The 19,635-nt window shown below is 45.2% G+C and overlaps 1 protein-coding gene across 1 annotated transcript in view; it reads right to left on the reverse strand.

Annotated features, from left to right (window-relative positions):
* Nucleotides 1-6,401: 6,401 nt before the first annotated feature.
* The window catches only part of LOC134949273 (cytochrome P450 2A6-like), a 66,602-nt gene continuing 53,368 nt past the window's right edge, over nucleotides 6,402-19,635 (reverse strand). Inside the window, exon 9 of the mRNA XM_063937767.1 lies at nucleotides 6,402-7,434. Coding sequence (XP_063793837.1) covers nucleotides 7,247-7,434 — 188 coding nt within the window. The 3' untranslated portion in view covers nucleotides 6,402-7,246. The remainder of the gene's footprint in view (nucleotides 7,435-19,635) is intronic.

Consider the following 19,635-nt stretch of genomic DNA (forward strand, 5'->3'; position numbering starts at 1 on the left):
GTTATGCACACCAGTGCCTGCAGGAATGTACTGGTGTCTGAACGGAGAGGGATGCAAAACAAATGAACTCACAGACAGACTGGGGAATATGACATTATGTGCACAGAAGGTGATAGGGTAACAAAATATACACAAAGTGAACAGAGAAGCCCAGAGGCTAAGAAACTGTGTGTCTCCCTAGTATTAGGAGTGCTCAGATGGAAAGAAGCAAGATGTTGTGTTTTAATACGTAGAGAACCCGAAATGCTGTTGCTAAGGGCAGCAGCAAAACCCTAAAGGGTTACCAACGGGTGTGGCAGTAAACTCCTTGGTCAGAGATGGAATAATAGACACAAGGAGAGTCTCCACAATCCTAGTTCTCACTTGCAGTGCACTGGTTCAGCTTACTGTCACTAAACTGACACCAGAACACCTTGCACAGTGAGGAAGGATTTTGGCAGGCAAGTCTGAGAATACAGCCGCAAACTTGCTAAGTTCACAGAGTAGCAAAAGAACCCCAGCAAGTTAAACGACTGACTCCAGTCTTACTGCTAGGTCTGGATTGGCAGAGTGTAGTACCAAATCCCAAGGCCTATTTGCAGTAAGCAACAACAAATACAAAGCTACACAGTACTGGCTAACTTTCAGGAACTGACTAACCAACAAAGATTCAGCAGCATCTGCTTAACCTGAGAAGAGGCCTTATATAGCTGGTGCTGTCCACGCCCCACTCAGACCTCACAGACTGTGAGCACAAAAACCAGCACCGGATCCCCTGCCGTGCACAAAGCCTGTAACCACTGCACAGCAAAAGACCCGAACCGGAGTATCAGCTGCGCTCAGGCCACTCCGCTAGCACTTGTCTCCCGGTTGCCATGACGACGTGGCAGCACAGGGCAGGAGACCCTAACAGTTTCCTAGATAAGCCCACACCAGGACAAGTACTATCACAAGGTTTTTTTTCGTTGTGGATCCTGCCTACCCTGTAGGAATATCCCCAACTCTTTTGGCAACAAGAAATTGGAGGTACTGATAAATGGGAAAAAGTGTTCTATAAGGGACTACATTGCCTGTCACTCAGTCAACATTATCTATTGTATTGAGTGCAGCTGTGACAAATTCTATATAGGCAGAACTGGTCGGGCTCTGAAAATTAGAATTGCTGAGCATCTACGCAATATTAATAAAGGCCTGGACACACATGCATTATCATTGCACTTCAAAAAAGTACATAACTGCGACCCAAAACACATAAAGAATTTTTTCGGTATAAGAAAAATTATTCCAGATTTGAGGGGTGGTAACATACAGAAAAAACTGGCAAAAAACGAAATGCAGTTGATACATATGTGTAAAACTTAAGAATCTACCAGCCTGAATAAAGACTTTGAAATGAAATGGTTTTTATAAAAGGTAGATGCATGCGGTATTAGCACTAATTATAACTTTTCCTGTTTGTTTATTTATTGTTTTACTTATTGTTTCATTTTTGTTTCCATTCATATCAAACAAAACTTATCACATCCTGACTGATGGACAATATGACACGCAAATGCCGATTTTGAAACTCAAGGCATTTCCGCCATAAAATAGGAGACTTCCGCTGATAAGGGGGATGTCATGGAGACGTTTGTTATCCGCCAAAGACAAGAAATACAGTGACGAACTCCTTCCGCCGGAAGTGGGGCACGCATAGGATGGATCTCTATGACGAACAGAACGATGACCTTCTTCTGCCGGAAATAAACTATACGGCAGATGCGGACATTATTTCACACGGGAAAACGGGACATTTAAATAGCAAAACATAAGAGAGTATTAGGAGATGGATTACTGCTGGACTGGGGTTTAGTATTAAGTATAGGGAACGTTAGATGTTAGTCGATCTGTGTCTGGTATTAGGTAATACTCATAAACTATGATTTGAGTGTATTAAGAGGGGTATAAATACCTCCTCTATATCAATGTCTCCCATACCTTGAAAAAGATAACCCAGTGTTATCGAAACGCGTTGGTGGAGACGGGAGGATACGTGGATCACTCATCTGCTCGCATGCTGGTTCCTGGGGACGCCTGGATCATTACATGCTAGTTTATTTTGTACATCTGGTGAGAGTCCACTATCTACCCAAAGTGTTTTTATTGGACGTTTTAATAAATGGTGTTACACTATTTGGAGTTTCTTTCCAATTTGATATATTGTGAACACTCTGCTTGGGGAAGGTTGCTGTCTTCAAGGAAGGTTGGAAAAAAGATTGGGAATCACCATCCTGTTGACCTATCCCCTGACTAAAGCGATATATGTCTACTATTGAGTAGACCACAAGTTGGGGTACGAGTCCAAACTTTTAGTTTCAGTATATGTCAATATATGTAACATTTTACACTATGATGGTGTTCTTTTTATTGTTTTAAGCATATCCTGGATCAAAGAAATCTGCATTAGATCTTGGTCTATTTAATATCTAAGCGCCTTGACCTGTATGTTAAATTTTTCTATTCTAATTTAAAGGGATGCAGCCTTACGGATCTCCACGTCTCCTTCACTCCAGGGGCGTGTCCAGCTTCCCCGGAGATGCTGGCTGCCCCCAGAGACTAGGCAGTGCGCAGTGCCAGTTCCTTATCTGTGACAGGAACAGAGTGCTGCAGAGGATTATCACACTGCAGCACTCGGCTGCTGTCACTGCAGAAGAGCCGGCACTTTGTGGTCACCCCTTCCGAAGATAACACCTGGGTGCTGGCAGCACCCCCTGCACCCGCCTTCTGACGCCACTGGTCCAGACACATATGTGAAATTGAAACAAGTAGAATAAAGGGAATTCATGTATAATTGCAATTCACTAGGGGCTAGGTTTAATTGTTGAAATAATAATAATAATAATAATAATAATAATAATAGTAATTATTATTATTATTGTTATTATTATTATATTTTAAACAGTAAAACCTAGTCCCCACTACCCTGCAATTGTATAGTACCACATTCTACTGTACTATGTTCTGTTGTATATGATATTGTCATTGTTGTGCTTAAGTTTGTCCTGTGTTCCCTAAACTATATATGTTATTGTGTAAATGTGTTCCATTTATTTTATACCGGCATGACACAGTAGTCCCCATTTACGATGTGTTCATATTAGAAAAATTAGCAATGAGGCATGTACATGATTCGCTCTGTACCCATCAAGTTGGACTCCGAGGTAGAGATTTAGGAGACCTTCTAAAGAGGAACAATGGAAGAATCTGTACATACAGTAATGTATCAATCAGACTCTAGCTATTACTCAATAGAAGTACTACACCCATGATAGCAACACTGCAAAAGGCAAGTTTACAACCTGATGTTTCAAAAATCACTTCCCCCCCCTGCTCCGCTACTCTCCTCTCCCTGAAGTTTCCCCTGTAAACTAGGAGTCTCCACAATTATAAAGTGAGGCAGAACATTGTGAGAAGGCACACTGCTCAAAATGTAGGCGTCGACATTCCAACATCATACCATATTAGTCCAACATCATTCCAGGGTTGTAACTTGCGGTGTGCCAGTGGTGCCTGGCACACAGCGCATATGGCACTGTGGGCGCAGGACCACTGGCAGCAGTCACCTGGCCACCACTGCATTGTGGGTGCAGGACAACCAGCAGCAGCCGCCTGGCCATCGAAATATTGTGAGGTCCACCTGACCACCAGCCGTCACTGCTCAGCCGAGATGCATTCCATTACCCAGCTACCTCGTCTCACATAGGTAGCTGAGCAGCGCTGCAGTGCCACCTACTCGCCTCCCGGCTCCCCGTCTTCAATCCCCCATCTCTCCCAGCCAGCCCACAGCCCATCCACTGTGCTCTGCGCTGTGAAGCGCTAGCGCAGCATAGCTCATGAATGAAGAGAGGAAAGGACTGCTGGCTGGTCAAAGGTAAGTATAACACACTCTCTCTCTCTCTCACTCACTCTCTTTCTCGGACTCTGATGCCGTAATGTGTAAAAGGGGGACTCTGCCTGCTGTAATGTATAAAAAGGAACTCTGCTGAGGTAATGTGTAGAAAGGGGGACTCTGCTGCCATAATGTGTAAAAAGGGGGACTCTGCTGCTGTAATGTATAAAAAGGGGGGATCTGCTGCCGTAATGTGTAAAAAGGGGAACTCTGCTGCTGTTATGTGTCAAAAGGGCACTCTGCCTGCCGTAATGTGGAAAAGGGGGACTCTGCCTGCTGTAATGTATAAAAAGGAATTCTGCTGAGGTAATGTGTAGAAAGGGGGACTCTGCTGCCATAATGTGTAAAAAGGGGGACTCTGCTGCTGTAATGTATAAAAAGGGGGGATCTGCTGCCGTAATGTGTAAAAAGGGGAACTCTGCTGCTGTTATGTGTCAAAAGGGCACTCTGCCTGCCGTAATGTGAAAAATGCGGCTCTGCCTGGTGTAACGTGTAAAAAGGGTACTCTCTCTGCAGTAATGTATATAAGAAGCTCTAGATGGTGTAATGTTGTCGTAATTGGGGGTGTGTCGCCCGTTTCCCAGGAGTGGTGAATCCAAGGACTGTGTCGTGGATGCAGTTTACTTGGCCTCGCAAGGAGAGCTGTGATGGCAAGCCTGAGCAAGCTCAGGCTTACTCAGCCTGTCATCGCAGATGAACATCACCACCGATGGCCGCGATGTTCACCACAGATGCAATGCGATCACAAATGCAGGAAGGAGATGGTATGGTCCTGCATTTGCATTGCAAAGGATTGCACTTGCAAAGCTGCTGCAAGCAGCTTTTCATTTGCAATCCTTACTGAATTAGGGGGGTCATTCCGAGTTGATCGCTCGCTAGCAGTTTTTAGCCACCGCGCAAACGCTATGCAGCCGCCCACTGGGAGTGCATTTTAGCTTGCCAGAAGTGCGAATGGTTGTATTGCAGAGCGCATGTAAAAAAAAATTGTGTAGTTTCAGAGTAGCTCAAAACCTACATGGGCATTATGCCAAAGTCTTTTAGAGAAGCTTCAAAGTAACAGCTCCAACATACTGTAATTGTGCTAATGTGTAACAAAAATGATAAATAATTACAGAGCAGCACTGATTTATACTCAGACAGTGATTTAATAGGACAGACGGAAAACAGACTCTCAGCTGTTTAACAAATTTATGTTTATGTGATTTTTTCTTCTTTCTGTTTGTAATTCACAGTGTTGTCATATCTTCACATATTTGTTATTTGTGTATTTTGTAATATTTTGCCTACAAGTTTATCAGCCAAACACGTCAAAGTTTAAGCGTGTTATATAAATTTTTAAGTAACTAATTAAAAGTTACATTTTAAACCTTTGTGCACCGAAGACAGATCCTTTTTCTCTTTTTCTTCCTTATCCTTAATTCAAAACCTACTCAGTGCTTGCGATCACTTCAGACTATTCAGTTCCGGATTTGACGTCACACACCCAGCGTTCGCCCAGCCACGCCTGCGTTTTCCCTGGCACTCCTGCATTTTTCCGAACATTCCCTGAAAACGGTCAGTTGCCCCCCAGAAACGCCCACTTCATGTCAATCACTCTGCGGCAAACAGTACGACTGATGTGCATCGCTAGACCCTGTGCAAAACTGCATCGCTCATTGCGCCTGTACGTCGCGCATTGCACCGCATACGCATGCGAAGAGCTGCCATTTTTTAGCCTTATCGCTGCGCTGTGAACAAATGCAGCTAGCGATCAACTTGGAATGACCACCTAGGTCCTTAGTCCACAAATACTGTTGCAACAGGACAACACTCACATAAAACACCCATCAGGCGGTACATCTCCACGCATCTGAATTATCACTTCCTAGTCACATACCCCCCAAATGTTCCAATTTTCATAGGACAGTCTCATTTTTTTAGGACTGTCCTGCTTTCTGACCCGCGGGCCGCAGTGTCCCGTGGTGGGGGGAGCTACTTGGGAGGCTCTTGTCACTGCTGGTCTGTTTAGCACGTGCACATCGTCTATTTACAGGAGGGAGAGGGGGCATGCCAGCAGCTCAGAGAGCACTGGGCATGCCCCCTCAGTGACGGTAAAAGGGGGCGTAGCTCGTGATTGCAGCTCTGTCATGGGGACACATCCTTTTTCACACAGGCCATGCCCCCTTTTCGAGCGGGCGTGTGCGACAAGGTCCCGCTTTGTGCTTTGAAGAAATAGGGAGGTATGCAGTCAGTGCCCAGGAACGCCCTAATACATTCCAGTACATGTCAGACTCTGAGCTTCTAAACCCATTTCTGCGACTTTACAGGCACACAGTGGGATGTATGTACAGTGCAGCTTTTTAGCTACTTAGACACATTTGCAGTTGAATAGCTGAAAAACATCTTAAATTTCCATAAACCTCCTAATGATAATGTGTGGACCCCTTATTCAAAAGTAAAGCATTCAGTACCTTTAATACCAAGAAATAATGACACGGAGACTTGAATTTGGCAGAAAATTGTTTGCTATTTATTGTACCCTAACCATTAGAAAACCTGTAAAATGAAAATTTTAGTTAACATGCCGATTCAGCCGGCATATGGTGGCAGAAAAAAGAACGGCTATATTCAACTGACGATAACCTCAAAACATTAAACTTCTAAACGATCCTAATTTAACACAAACCATAAAATAGGTAATACAGTAGGTGCCCGACTCAGACCTCCACGCTGACTACCCACCCTGATGGGTGATGACGCTGCCCCCTGACGGGTGGTCTAGCGGCCTTAAAAGTCAATGGAGGTGAGTGCACCTGAACCACACCAAACTGTAAATCACTGCAACTAACAAGACAAACTACAACCTGCCGTTCTTTTCCGCCAACAAATAGACAACGATAAACCATACTAAAATTCAAAGCCAAGGCACTCCGTGCCAGAACCTCTACCAAACAGGGAGGGAGGGCGGGAAGGCAATTCAGCAGCAAGAAAGACCAAGCTGGCCTAGCAGTCCTTATATATACTGAACCCTCCCCTCTCTACCATGGGCTGTACTTTTCCTAACAGTTAGGTCCACCCCTCACAGGAGGTTTAACTCTGTCTATTCCTATGCAGTCATTTTGCTCTCCTAAATGTCAGTGTTGTATTCGACTCACAACCACTGACTCAGGTCCATTGACTGTTTGGTATAAATGTCTGTACGCATTCACTAACATATACATTGTTATTACATAATTGGAATAGCGGTGGGCTTCTTCTATCCAGGCACCTCAGATTATTATTACAGTTCTGCATACCATACTCAATTGCATTATGGGAAATTATTAAATTTACAGTAAATTGCATCTGTTCAACTGATTTTTATTTAACGCGAGGTATAAAGATTATATTGTGTGCTGGAGGAAGGTTTTCCAAGCCACATTCTTCAGGAGAGATATCAAGATCCTTGGGGTCCACTGTAGATTTCAGGGTGAGCTTTTGCAGGATCATGCTGAAGAAAATGAAGAGTTGAAGACGCACCAAACTTTCAGCAACACATGACCTTTTCCCTGTGATAATCAACAGAGTTATTCATTGCAATGCAACTGGGAATGAACCCAACCACCACCAATCAAACTATTAATTCTCCTCCTTTTCCCTATGTGAAAATTATTATAAAACTTGAATGTACTTAAGTTAGACATCACTGCACTAAATATGCACTGCTACCAAACATAGGGCCTGATTCAGAGTAGTACGGAAACCCGATGGCTTGTGTACAACTCCGATGGTGGGTGGACTATGCATGTGCAGAACGGATCCTGCAAGATTGGCAGCAGTGTCCTCTATGCCGCAGTATGATTAACATGCTGTGGCCATTTGTGGACTGGGTGATGACGGGGGCTGTTTTTACTAATAGGGACGTGTCACCCTTGTTTTGTAGTCTAGAGTCTGCGTCTTCCAATGCAGACTTCCTGCACCTGGCAGAGGAGTTTTGGTGCCATGCTGATTAAGCTGAGGCTTACTTAGTTGGCTGATGATCTGAAGTGGGCGTCTTTTCACACAGGTCGCCTCCTGTGGATTTTACATATTTTTGCACAGCAGCTGCTTCCAAAGACGCAGCTGCAGTTCAAACAGGGTCCACCTCTGAATCACCCATAGAGATACACACTGCAGCGATGCGACTTAAGATATAGTGGCGGTCATTCTGAGTTGTTCGCTCGCTAGCTGTTTTTAGCAGCCGTGCAAACGCTATGCCGCCTACCACTTAGCAGAAGTGCAAACGAAAGGATCGCAGAGTGGCGGCAAAGTTTTTTTATGCAGTTTTAGAGTAGCTCAATACCTACTCAGCGCTTGTTATCACTTCAGACTGTTCAGTTCCTATTTTGACATCACAAACACGCCCTGTGTTCGCCCAGCCACGCCTGCGTTTTTCCTGGCACGCCTGCATTTTTTCGAACACTCCCTGAAAACGGTCAGTTGACACCCAGAAATGCCCACTTCATATCAATCATTCTGCGGCCAGCAGTGCAACTGAAAAGCTTCGCTAGACACTGTGTGAAACTACATCTGCGTTGTAAAAGTACGTCGCGCGTGCACATTGTGCCGCATGCGCAGAAGTGCCTTTTTTTGCCTCATCGCCACACAGCGAACGAATGCAGCTAGCGATCAACTCAGAATGACCCCCAGTATACACCTAGGTAGATACACGACACCTCTGCAATAGTCAGATACACACACTTGAAGTATCCAGAGACAGGCACATAGAGGTGACTGCAATTGTGGGAAGACAAGGAATCCTGATCTGCTACCTTATGCTAATGTGAATTTCTGTAGGGCTGATGCTAGGATCTGCACATGCCCCAGCCACATGCCAGGTGAGAGATCCATCAAAAAATAAGATTTTAAACCTACCGGTAAATCTTTTTCCCCGAGTCCGTAGAGGATGCTGGGGACTCCGTAAGGACCATGGGGATAGACGGGCTCCGCATGAGACATGGGCACTAAGAAAGAACTTTAGGTATTGGTGTGCACTGACTCCTCCCTCTATGCCCCTCCTCCAGACCTCAGTTAGAGAAACTGTGCCCCGAGGAGACGGACAGTACGAGGAAAGGATTTTTGTTAATCCAAGGGCAAGATTCATACCAGCCCACAGCATTCACACCGTATAACTTGGGATATACGAACATGTTAACAGTATGAAACAACACAGCATCAGTCCGAGACTGATGAAAAACTGTAACATAACCCTTATGTAAGCAAAATTATATACAAGTCTTGCAGAAGTAGTCCGCACTTGGGACGGGCGCCCCGCATCCTCTACGGACTAGGAGAAAAAGATTTACCGGTAGGTTTAAAATCTTATTTTCTCTTACGTCCTAGAGGATGCTGGGGACTCCGTTAGGACCATGGGGATTATACCAAAGCTCCCAAAGGGGCGGGAGAGTGCGGATGACTCTACAGCACCGACTGAGCAAACATGAGGTCCTCCTCAACCAGGGTATCAAACTTGTAGAACTTTGCAAATGTGTTTGAAACCGACCAAGTAGCAGCTCGGCACAATTGTAATGCAGAGACCCCTCGGGCAGCCGCCCAAGAAGAGCCCACCTTCCTAGTGGAATGGGCCTTAACTGATTTTGGTAACGGCAATCCAGCCGTTGAATGAGCCTGCTGAATCGTGTTACAGATCCAGCGAGCAATAGTTTGCTTTGAAGCAGGAGCGCCAACCTTGTTGGCTGCATACAAGACAAACAGTGCTTCTGTTTTCCTAACACTAGCCGTTCAGGCTACGTAAATTTTCAAAGCCCTGACCACATCAAGGGACTCGGAATCTTCCAAATCACGTGTAGCCACAGGCACCACAATAGGTTGATTCATATGCAAAGATGAAACCACCTTAGGCAAGAATTGAGGACGGGTCCGCAATACCACTCTATCCATATGGAAAAACCAGATAGGGGCTTTTATGAGACAAAGTCACCAATTTCGACACTCGCCTAGCCGAAGCCAAAGCTAACAACATGACCACTTTCCAAGTGAGATATTTTAATTACACTGTTTTAAGTGGTTCAAACCAGTGCGACTTAAGGAAATTTAACACCACGTTAAGGTCCCAAGGTGCCACCGGAGGTACAAAAAGAGGCTGAATATGCAGCACTCCCTTCACAAACGTCTGTACTTCTGAGAGAGAAGCTAATTCCTTCTGAAAGAAAAAGGATAGGGCCGAAATCTGAACCTTAATGGAGCCTAATTTTAGGCCCAAATTCACTCCAGTTTGTAGAAAGTGAAGGAAACGGCCCAGATGGAATTCTTCAGTAGGAGCATTCCTGGCCTCACACCAAGAAACATACTTCCGCCATATACGGTGGTAATGTTTAGCTGTCACGTCCTTCCTAGCCTTTATCAGAGTAGGAATGACTTAATCCGGAATGCCCTTTTTCACTAGGATCCGGCGTTAAACCGCCATGCCGTCAAACGCAGCCGCGGTAAGTCTTGGAACAGACAGGGCCCCTGTTGTAACAGGTCCTGTCTTAGAGGAAGAGGCCACGGATCTTCTGTGAACATTTCCTGCAGATCCGGATACCAGGCCCTTCGCGGCCAATTTGGAACTATGAGAATTGTCTGTACTCCTCTTTTCCTTATTATTCTCAACACCTTGGATGAGAGGAAAAGGAGGAAACACATAGACCGAAAAGGAGGAAACACATAGACCCACGGTGTCACTAGGGCGTCCACTGCCACCGCCTGAGGGTCTCTTGACCTGGCACAATACCTCTGTAGTCTTTTGTTTAGGCGGGACGCCATCATGTCTATCTGGGGCAGGCCCCACTGACTTGCAATCTGTGCGAAGACTTCCTGATGAAGTCCCCACTCTCCTGGATGTAGATCGTGTCTGCTGAGGAAGTCTGCTTCCCAGTTGTCCACCTCCGGAATGAACACTGTTGACAGTGTACCCACAAGATTTTCCGCCCAGCGAAGAATCCTGGTGGCTTCCGCCATTGCCATTCTGCTCCTTGTGCCGCCTTGGCGGTTTACATGAGCTACTGCGGTGATGTTGTTTGACTGGATCAGAACCGGTAGGTCGCAAAGCAAAGTCTCCGCTTGACGAAGGGCGTTGTATATGGCCCTCAGTTCCAGGACGTTGATGTGAAGACAAGTTTCTTGCCTTGACCAAAGACCATAGAAGCTTCTTCCTTGTGTGACTGCTCCCCAACCTCGGAGGCTCGCGTCCGTGGTCACTAGAACCCAGTCCTGAATGCCGAATCTGCGACCCTCCTGAAGGTGAGCACTCTGCAAACACCACAGGAGAGATACCCTGGCCCTGGAGGACAGGGTGATCAACCGATGAATCTGTAGATGTGACCCGGACCACTTGTCCAGTAGGTCCCATTGGAAAGTCCTCGCATGGAACCTGCCGAAAGGAATGACCTTGTAAGATGCCACCATCTTTTCCAGGACTCGAGTGCAGTGATGCACCAACACCTGTTTTGGCTTCAATAGATCCCTGACCAGAGTCATGAGTTCCTGGGCTTTTTCTATCGGAAGATAAACCCCTTTCTGGTCCGTATCCAGAATCATGCCTAAGAAGGTCAAACGAGTCATAGGAACTAACTGTGACTTCGGGATATCGAGAATCCAGCCGTGTTGCTGTAACACCTTCAGTGAAAGTGACACGCTGTTCAACAACTGCTCTCGTGATCTCGCTTTTATCAGGAGATCGTCCAAGTATGGGATAATTGTGACACCCTGCTTGCGCAGGAGCACCATCATTTCCGCCTTTACCTTAGTGAAAATCCTCGGGCCGTGGAAAGCCCAACGGCAACATCTGAAATTGGTAATGACAATCCTGTACCGCAAATCTCAGGTACGCCTGATGAGGTGGATATATGGGAACATGAAGGTAAGCATCCTTTATGTCCAGGGATACCAGGGATGTCTAGGCTGGCGATGACCGCTCTGAGCGATTCCATCTTGAACTTGGACCTTTTCAAGTATAGGTTCAAGGATTTTAAATTTAAAATGGGTCTGACCGAACCGTCCGGTTTCGGGACCACCCTTGTTGAAACAGGGGAACTTTGACCACCACCTGTTGAAGACACAATTTTTGAATTGCATTTAAAACTATCTCCCTCTCTGGGGATGAAGCTGGTAGGGCCGATTTAAAAAAATGGCGAGGAGGCACCTCTTTGAATTCCAGCTTGTAACCCTGGGAAACTTTTTTTATTGCCCAGGGATCCACCCGTGAGTGAACCCAGATGTGGCTGAACAGTCAAAGACGCGCCCACACTGGGGCGGACTCCCTCAGTGGAGCCCCAGTGTCATGCGGTGGATTTTGTAGAGGCCGGGGAAGACTTCTTCTCCTGGGAACTAGCTGTGGTTGGCAGCTTTTTCCCTCTGCCTTTACCTCTAGCAAGAAAGGACGATCCTCGTGCTCTCTTGTTTTTATTTGACCGAAAGGACTGCATTTGATAATGTGGCGCTTTCTTAGGCTGCGAGGGAATATAAGGCAAAAAATTTGATTTACCTGCAGTAGCTGTGGAGACCAGGTCCGAGAGACCGTCCCCAAACAATTCCTCACCTCTATAAGGCAAAACCTCCATATGCTCTTTTTGAGTCGGCATCACCTGTCCATTGCCGGGTCCATTTTGCAGAAATGGACATAGCGTTGACTCTAGAACCCAGTAGGCTAATGTCTCTTTGAGCATCTCTCATATATAAGACAGCATCTTTAATATGACCCAGGGTTAACAAAATGGTATCCCTATCCAGGGTATAAAAATCTGCCGATAAGGTATCAGTCCACGCTGCTACAGCGCTACAAACCCATGCCGACGCTATCTGAGTAAGGTACCTGAGTGCGTGTAAATGGACTTCAAGGTAGCCTCCTGCTTGTGGGATGGCAGTGCTACCTTCTTGGATAAGCGTGTCAATGCTTTGTCCACCCTTGGGGAGGATTCCCACCGTATCCTGTCCTTAGCCGGGAAAGGATGCGCCATAAGAATCCTTTTGGGAATCTGCAGTTTCTTGTCTGGAGATTCCCAAGCCTTTTCAGTAACTCGTTAAGCTCATGAGAAGGGGGAAAGGTTACCTCAGCTTTCTTTCCCTTATACATGTGTACCCTTGTGTCAGGGACAGGGGGTTCCTCTGTGATATGCAAAAGCCAACTTAAAAGATATTTTGGTACAAAGCCATTTACCGTCTTCTAAGCCACCTCTCCATTTCAGAAAAGGATCTTACCAGTGCAGACAATGTAGAGCTTGCCAGTTCATGACACCTAAAGAGCATTACCTGGAAAGATTTGGAAGAAAATGGACTATTGATGGATACATAGATTGCAAGTCAGGAGGAATAGTCTACCAACTTACCTGTCCATGTGACAAATTATACATTGGCAAGACCATACGACCATTTAAAACTAGGCTTCTCGAGCACGTAGGAAGTATAAGGAATGCCAGACAAGATAAACTCAGATTTAGAACATTATCTCCAGTGGCCAGTCACTTCCTGTACCATCATGATGGCAACCCCAAAGGGTTAACTGCATTCGGTATGAAACAGATCAAACCAGGCATAAGAGGATGTGATGTAGATAAGGAACTGTTGAAATTCGAGACGAAGATGATTTTTCTGATGGACTCCCAGTTTCCAAAAGGATTGAATGAGCAGAACAGCTATGCCCGTTTCTTTAATCATTGCTGCTGATTTCTTGTTAATTATGCTCATGGATATCGCTGAATTTAGACGAGAATTCATCTTATTAGCTGGAAGAAAACTATATACTTATTTGAATTAACATCACTAGTTCTCACTACCTAGATGTATAATTGATGTATCTAAGATCTACGAATTAGTCTAAAATCAAATATTGATATACCCTGACCTTTACCCTTATTGACCATACTTATCTATTTAAGTTTACTTGGATAAACCCATCTGCTATGAATTGAAATACTAGGGTCTAAATTTTAAGACTACTAGATAGTCTGTGACCGCTATCTTGATTGATCACAAACTGATGAAGTATTATGAACATGATAGTGGATTATGCTTGTCTCAATTGTTAAGATATAACATTTAAAATAATGGGTGGTCCATAACTAGATAATTGATGTTTATCTTTATTGACTATACTTAGCTTTTTAAATTCATTGAGATGAGCTCCTCTACCATGAACTGAAATATTAGAATTTATAGTTTAGAACTACTAGGCAGTCTTTGACCGATTATTCTAATCGTTTATCAATTGATGTATTATAACGGATACCCTAGCAAATTATACTTACCTCCAAATGATAAGACCTAGCATTTGAATCAACGGGTGGTCCACAACATAACTCAGTATAATCCATATACTATATATCTCTGTATATAGAATCACCAATCAATTATTACCAATTTAATTAAATAACAGGACATATGCCACTGATTACTGATTTTTTTTTTCCCCTCATTTTTCTGCACTCATTTAATCTGAGGAAATTAATTCCCCTCTCAAAATATTAATGTTTTCACATTTGACACGTATCACATTTATTTGAGTTATTTTTACACCTTTTTGGATTATGCACAATTGTTTAGTTCTCATTAATATTATATCACACTGTACACATATCTGTGTATTCACATTATACACAGGTATAACAATTTAGGGATAACATATCCCATCACCCAGTCACGCTCAATAGCTCACACATATTGTTAATTAAGCATATCCCTATAGGATATCCTTTGGGGTACATCATTTAATCTTATCACCACTAAAATCTATTATGAATTTTATTTACTTTGGATATTAATGGACAAAATCTGAGTGATTGGTAATAGAGTACTAGAATAATAACCATGTGACCGAAGAATATAAATTTTAACTATATTACCTAATTTATATTGGAAAACTATATAAAGAAATCATACTTACCTTTTTTATGTTTGATTCAATGCTAATAGTTTACTATAACATGAATAGCAGAGGAATATATCCATAAACACTATAATAAGGAATTAGTCTGCTATAATATAAATGGCTGATGAATATACCTATGATTATTGTAATAAGGAACAGGGTAAAGGATTACTGTTTACCTATTTCTATTATAGAAGGGATCTTACCAGCTGACAAGCTTCTTGTAAAAAATATATCCATATTTAACTTAGCAATGATTAATATACAATTCTTGCCATCAATTCTCTTTCCTACTATGCTATGTAAGCAAAGTATCTAGCTTTCATTCAATACAAGCGGGACGTTTTCTCCCCCTATCTGTAACATGGAAGCCAGCCCATTGGCCGCAGGATACCATGTGACGTTCCTCCTATGTTTAACATGGTAGGATCGTCATTGGTCGAGCCAGTCACGTGACTAACGTGACGTAAGAGAGAGGGAACTGTGGGCAGGAAGTCCTTCACGCGTCTCCTATGTTTAACATGGGAGACGCGCGATTGGCCAGGAGGATCACATGATCCACTAGGGAGTAACCGATTGGACACTGGTTGCCAATATAGGGTAACCAGGGTAAACAATCGGGTCAGCCCTGAAAAAGTCTAAATTGCACGAAACACGTGTCGGCGGCGTCATGGCCGCTACCTGGTCCTACTATACTCAATAGAATGAATGTATCTAGATAAAAGCAAAACTAGTTTATGGCATATAGTTCCTGTATTATAAGAAAGGAATATTTAACATAGGCTGTGTATCATGGCTGTGAATGTGTAGCACCAGGGCCGGCTCTAGGCATGTTCGAATAGAGCGGCCGCGCAGGGCGCCACCCTTAATGGGCGCCACGCGCTGGCGCCGCCATATTCGATGCTGGAGCCGGCCCTGTGTGTGTGCTGCTGCAGCATTTGGCGGTCGCGTTGTGTATGCGCGCTGCGCGGCGCCGGTATCTAACGTCAGACGCCGGCGCCGCGCATAGCCCGCCTGCACAAGTGGCCGCCCACCCGCCCGCCAGCCCGGACCCAGGCTCATGCTCACTCGCCCGGCCTCCCGCCCGCCCGCGCTCCCACACAGGCGGACAGCAGTACTCCTCCCCAGCGCCGCAGGTATATTTTTTTTTGGGGGGGGGGGGGAGATCCGCACTGTGGGGGCATTTCTGGCACACAGGGGGCATTTTTGGTTATGTGGGGGCATTTCTGGCACTGTGGGGGCATTTCTGGCTCTGTGGGGGGCATTTCTGGCTCTGTGGGGGGCATTTCTGGCACTGTGGGGGCATTTCTGGCACTGTGGGGGCATTGCATATCTGGCTCTGTGGGGGCATATTTGGCACTGTGGGGGCATATCAGGCACTGTGGGGACATATCTGGCCCTGTGGGGGCATATCAGGCACTGTGGGGACATTTCTGGCACTGTGGGGGCATTTCTGGCACTGTGTGGGCATTTCTGGCACTGTGGGGGCATTTCTGGCACTGTGGGGGCATTTATCTGGCTCTGTGGGGGCATTTATCTGGCTCTGTGGGGGCATTTATCTGGCACTGTGGGGGCATTTCTGGCACTGTGGGGGCATTTCTGGCACTGTGGGGGCATTTCTGGCACTGTGGGGACATATCAGGCACTGTGGGGGCATATCTGGCACTGTGGGGGCATATCTGGCACTGTGGGGGCATATCTGGCACTGTGGGGGCATTTCTGGCACTGTGGGGGCATTTATCTGGCTCTGTGGGGGCATTTATCTGGCACTGTGGGGGCATTTATCTGGCACTGTGGGGGCATTTATCTGGCACTGTGGGGGCATTTCTGGCACCGTGGGGGCATATCTGGCACTGTGGGGGCATATCTGGCACTGTGGGGACATATCTGGCACTGTGGGGGCATTTATCTGGCTCTGTGGGGGCATTTATGTATCAGGCACCGTGGGGGCATTTATGTATCAGGCACCGTGGGGGCATTTATGTATCATGCACCGTGGGGGCATTTATGTATCATGCACCGTGGGGGCATTTATGTATCAGGCACCGTGGGGACATTTATGTATCTGGCACCGTGGGGGCATTTATGTATCTGGCACCGTGGGGGCATTTATGTATCAGGCACCGTGGGGGCATTTATGTATCTGGCACCGTGGGGGCATTTATGTATCTGGCACCATGGGGGCATTTATGTATCTGGCACCGTGGGGGCATTTCTTGCACTGTGGGGGCATTTCTTGCACTGTGGGGACATTTCTTGCACTGTGGGGGCATATCTTGCACTGTGAGGGCATTAATGTATGTGGCACTGTGGGGGCATATCTGCGCTGTGGGGGCATTTATCCATCTGGAACTGTGTGGCCATTTATGTAGCTGGCACTGCTGGGGGGCATGTCACGTGTAGCTGGCACTGCTGGGGGGCATGTCATGTGTAGCTGGCACTGCTGGGGGGCATATCATGTAGTGTTCCCGCTAGGCGTCTGTGGCTGGGCAGTGTGTCTCAGTGCTCTACCTGGCGCAATGTGTCTAACGTGCTCTTATAGGAGGTTCTACCTGGTGCAATGTGTATTAGCTGCACTACTGTGTGGTGTAATGTGAATTGCCACTATAATGTGGCTACGCACCTTCCCCACGAAGTAACTCCCCTAAATTTTTGCTGCGCGCCTTCGGCGCGCACTGTCCATGCTTTAGCGTGTGGAAATGGGAACAACAAGCATTACAGTATGTACATCATTTTGCCCACCTAACTTAAAAATGTGCCCTCCCTGTGATCAGCAACTTGCCCTAAAAAGTGAACACTAGCACGTGTAGCTGGCACTGCTGGAGGGCATGTCATGTGTAGCTGGCACTGCTGGGGGACGAGACCACGCCCACTTTTTCAAGAGGCCACACCCACTTTTCCAAGAGCGCGCGCGCCTTCGGCGCGCGCATGGGGGGGGGGGGGGGGCACTTTTACATTTTCTCGCTCAGGGTGCTAGTAGGCCTGGAGCCGGCCCTGTGTAGCACTGCATGTGGGGGATACTGCACACAGAGTGTCACTGCAATAGAGGCTCTCTTTGTAATGCAATGAGAGGTCAGATTAGCAGAGGCGTCACCAGGTGTGGTGACACCCGGTGCGCACCCCTGATGTACTGCCGCGATCGCGGCAAAAAGGGGGGCGTGGCCTTACAGCTAGGGGGCGTGGCTTCGCGGGGATACCGGGATCGTCACTCTGGGGGCGTGCCCAGCATCTCCGGAGATGCTGGGCTTCCCCCAGAGACGGTCTCAGTGTGCTGTCGGCTCCTCTGCTATGACAGGAGCCGGGTGCTGTAACGGAATTTCACACTGCAGCACCTGGCTCCTGTCACTGCGGAGGAGCTGACATTTGGTGTCACCCCCTCCAGGTGTCACACCCGGGTGCGGGCCGCACCCCCCGCACCCGCCTTGTGACGCCACTGCAGATTAGTATCAGTTTAACCCAACCCTTATTGTTGCCATACAAGAGATAGATTGTTACAGTAACAGGGATCCCTTTGGAGAGATTAGGCTGGCACTATTTCAATTCTATATACTGTGCTGCCAGCTAATAAATTAATTTACTGAGTATAGACTGACACAGTAATAGCAAGCTCTATCTGATAATAGGGAGACATCTGAATGATATAAGATTCACTGGCAGCTACAACAATTGTGTATATTTAAGCAAGCCTATGCAGCAGTTCAATTAATATTTAGCTAATAGCAATTACAGTCTGCATTAAATTACAGCCTTGACACGCTAGTCATGGAACAACTAATTGTTCAGAACTGTGTGCTCTCATATATACTAAGCTATTAGTGTTGAATTAAATATAGGGATAACCCAATTACTGTACAATTACCCAGTTGCAGGGTTGGCACATAATGATGTGATTTAATTACTACATGGTACTCAATGCAACAAATGCAGTTATTGTGGAAAGATACATTTCCCTCCATCTAAAATATTTACAGTAAAACCACTGTGTCTCTCAGCAGCCCCATTTAAAACATATAAGTGCATATTTAATGTGCATATATAATCAATATAGTGGGGACACATGAACATAATACACAGTTGGTATTATAGAGCTTACAAGTACTTTTCTGTATAAGGAGATACACTTGATGCTCCCTTCCCCTTTATGAAAGGCTCCTTCTAACAACTATACTGTATCCTATTACAATAACAACAGCTACTGTGGAATTTACACTGACTTGTTTATAATAAAGGAAGCTATTGCTACAGGAGTGACTTATTAGTTACATAGTATTCATTGTAACAAATGTAACTATTGCAGGAGGATATAGCTCTCTCTACTTAAAGTGATCTCTCCAACAAAATAACTGTGTTTATTAATAGCCCCACTTAATCACTATGTGCATATATAAATAATGCACTTATACAATTGGTATAGTGGATATATATGAACATTACACAGTTTGCACTAATTATGATATATATAAATGTGCAATATCTATAGAATAGTGGGAGAACTATTAAATATTCCTATACTTTCACATCACTCACTCAATACTCAGCATTTATTTACATGCTGACACTCTCTCTTCAGTAACCACATGATACCTTATTATAACAGCTAGAGTTACTATAGGAGATTACACTGACTGGCTTGAAATAAGGGAAGCTACTACTGAAGGAATATTGTAGTGAATGATATTTGGAACTATTGCCAAACTTATGATATAACTATTAGTATACAATTAATAAATATTATAAAGTATTCGGCATCCTAATATTGGGCTAATTATAATTAATAAGCCAATAATTGATATAATGAATTGTACGAATACAGTACAGCTTGCTTAGGATACATTAAATTTGGATTAATAAAGACACGACACAGGTA

This window comes from Pseudophryne corroboree, chromosome 8 (genome assembly GCF_028390025.1).
Source record: "Pseudophryne corroboree isolate aPseCor3 chromosome 8, aPseCor3.hap2, whole genome shotgun sequence".
Lineage (NCBI taxonomy): Eukaryota > Metazoa > Chordata > Amphibia > Anura > Myobatrachidae > Pseudophryne > Pseudophryne corroboree.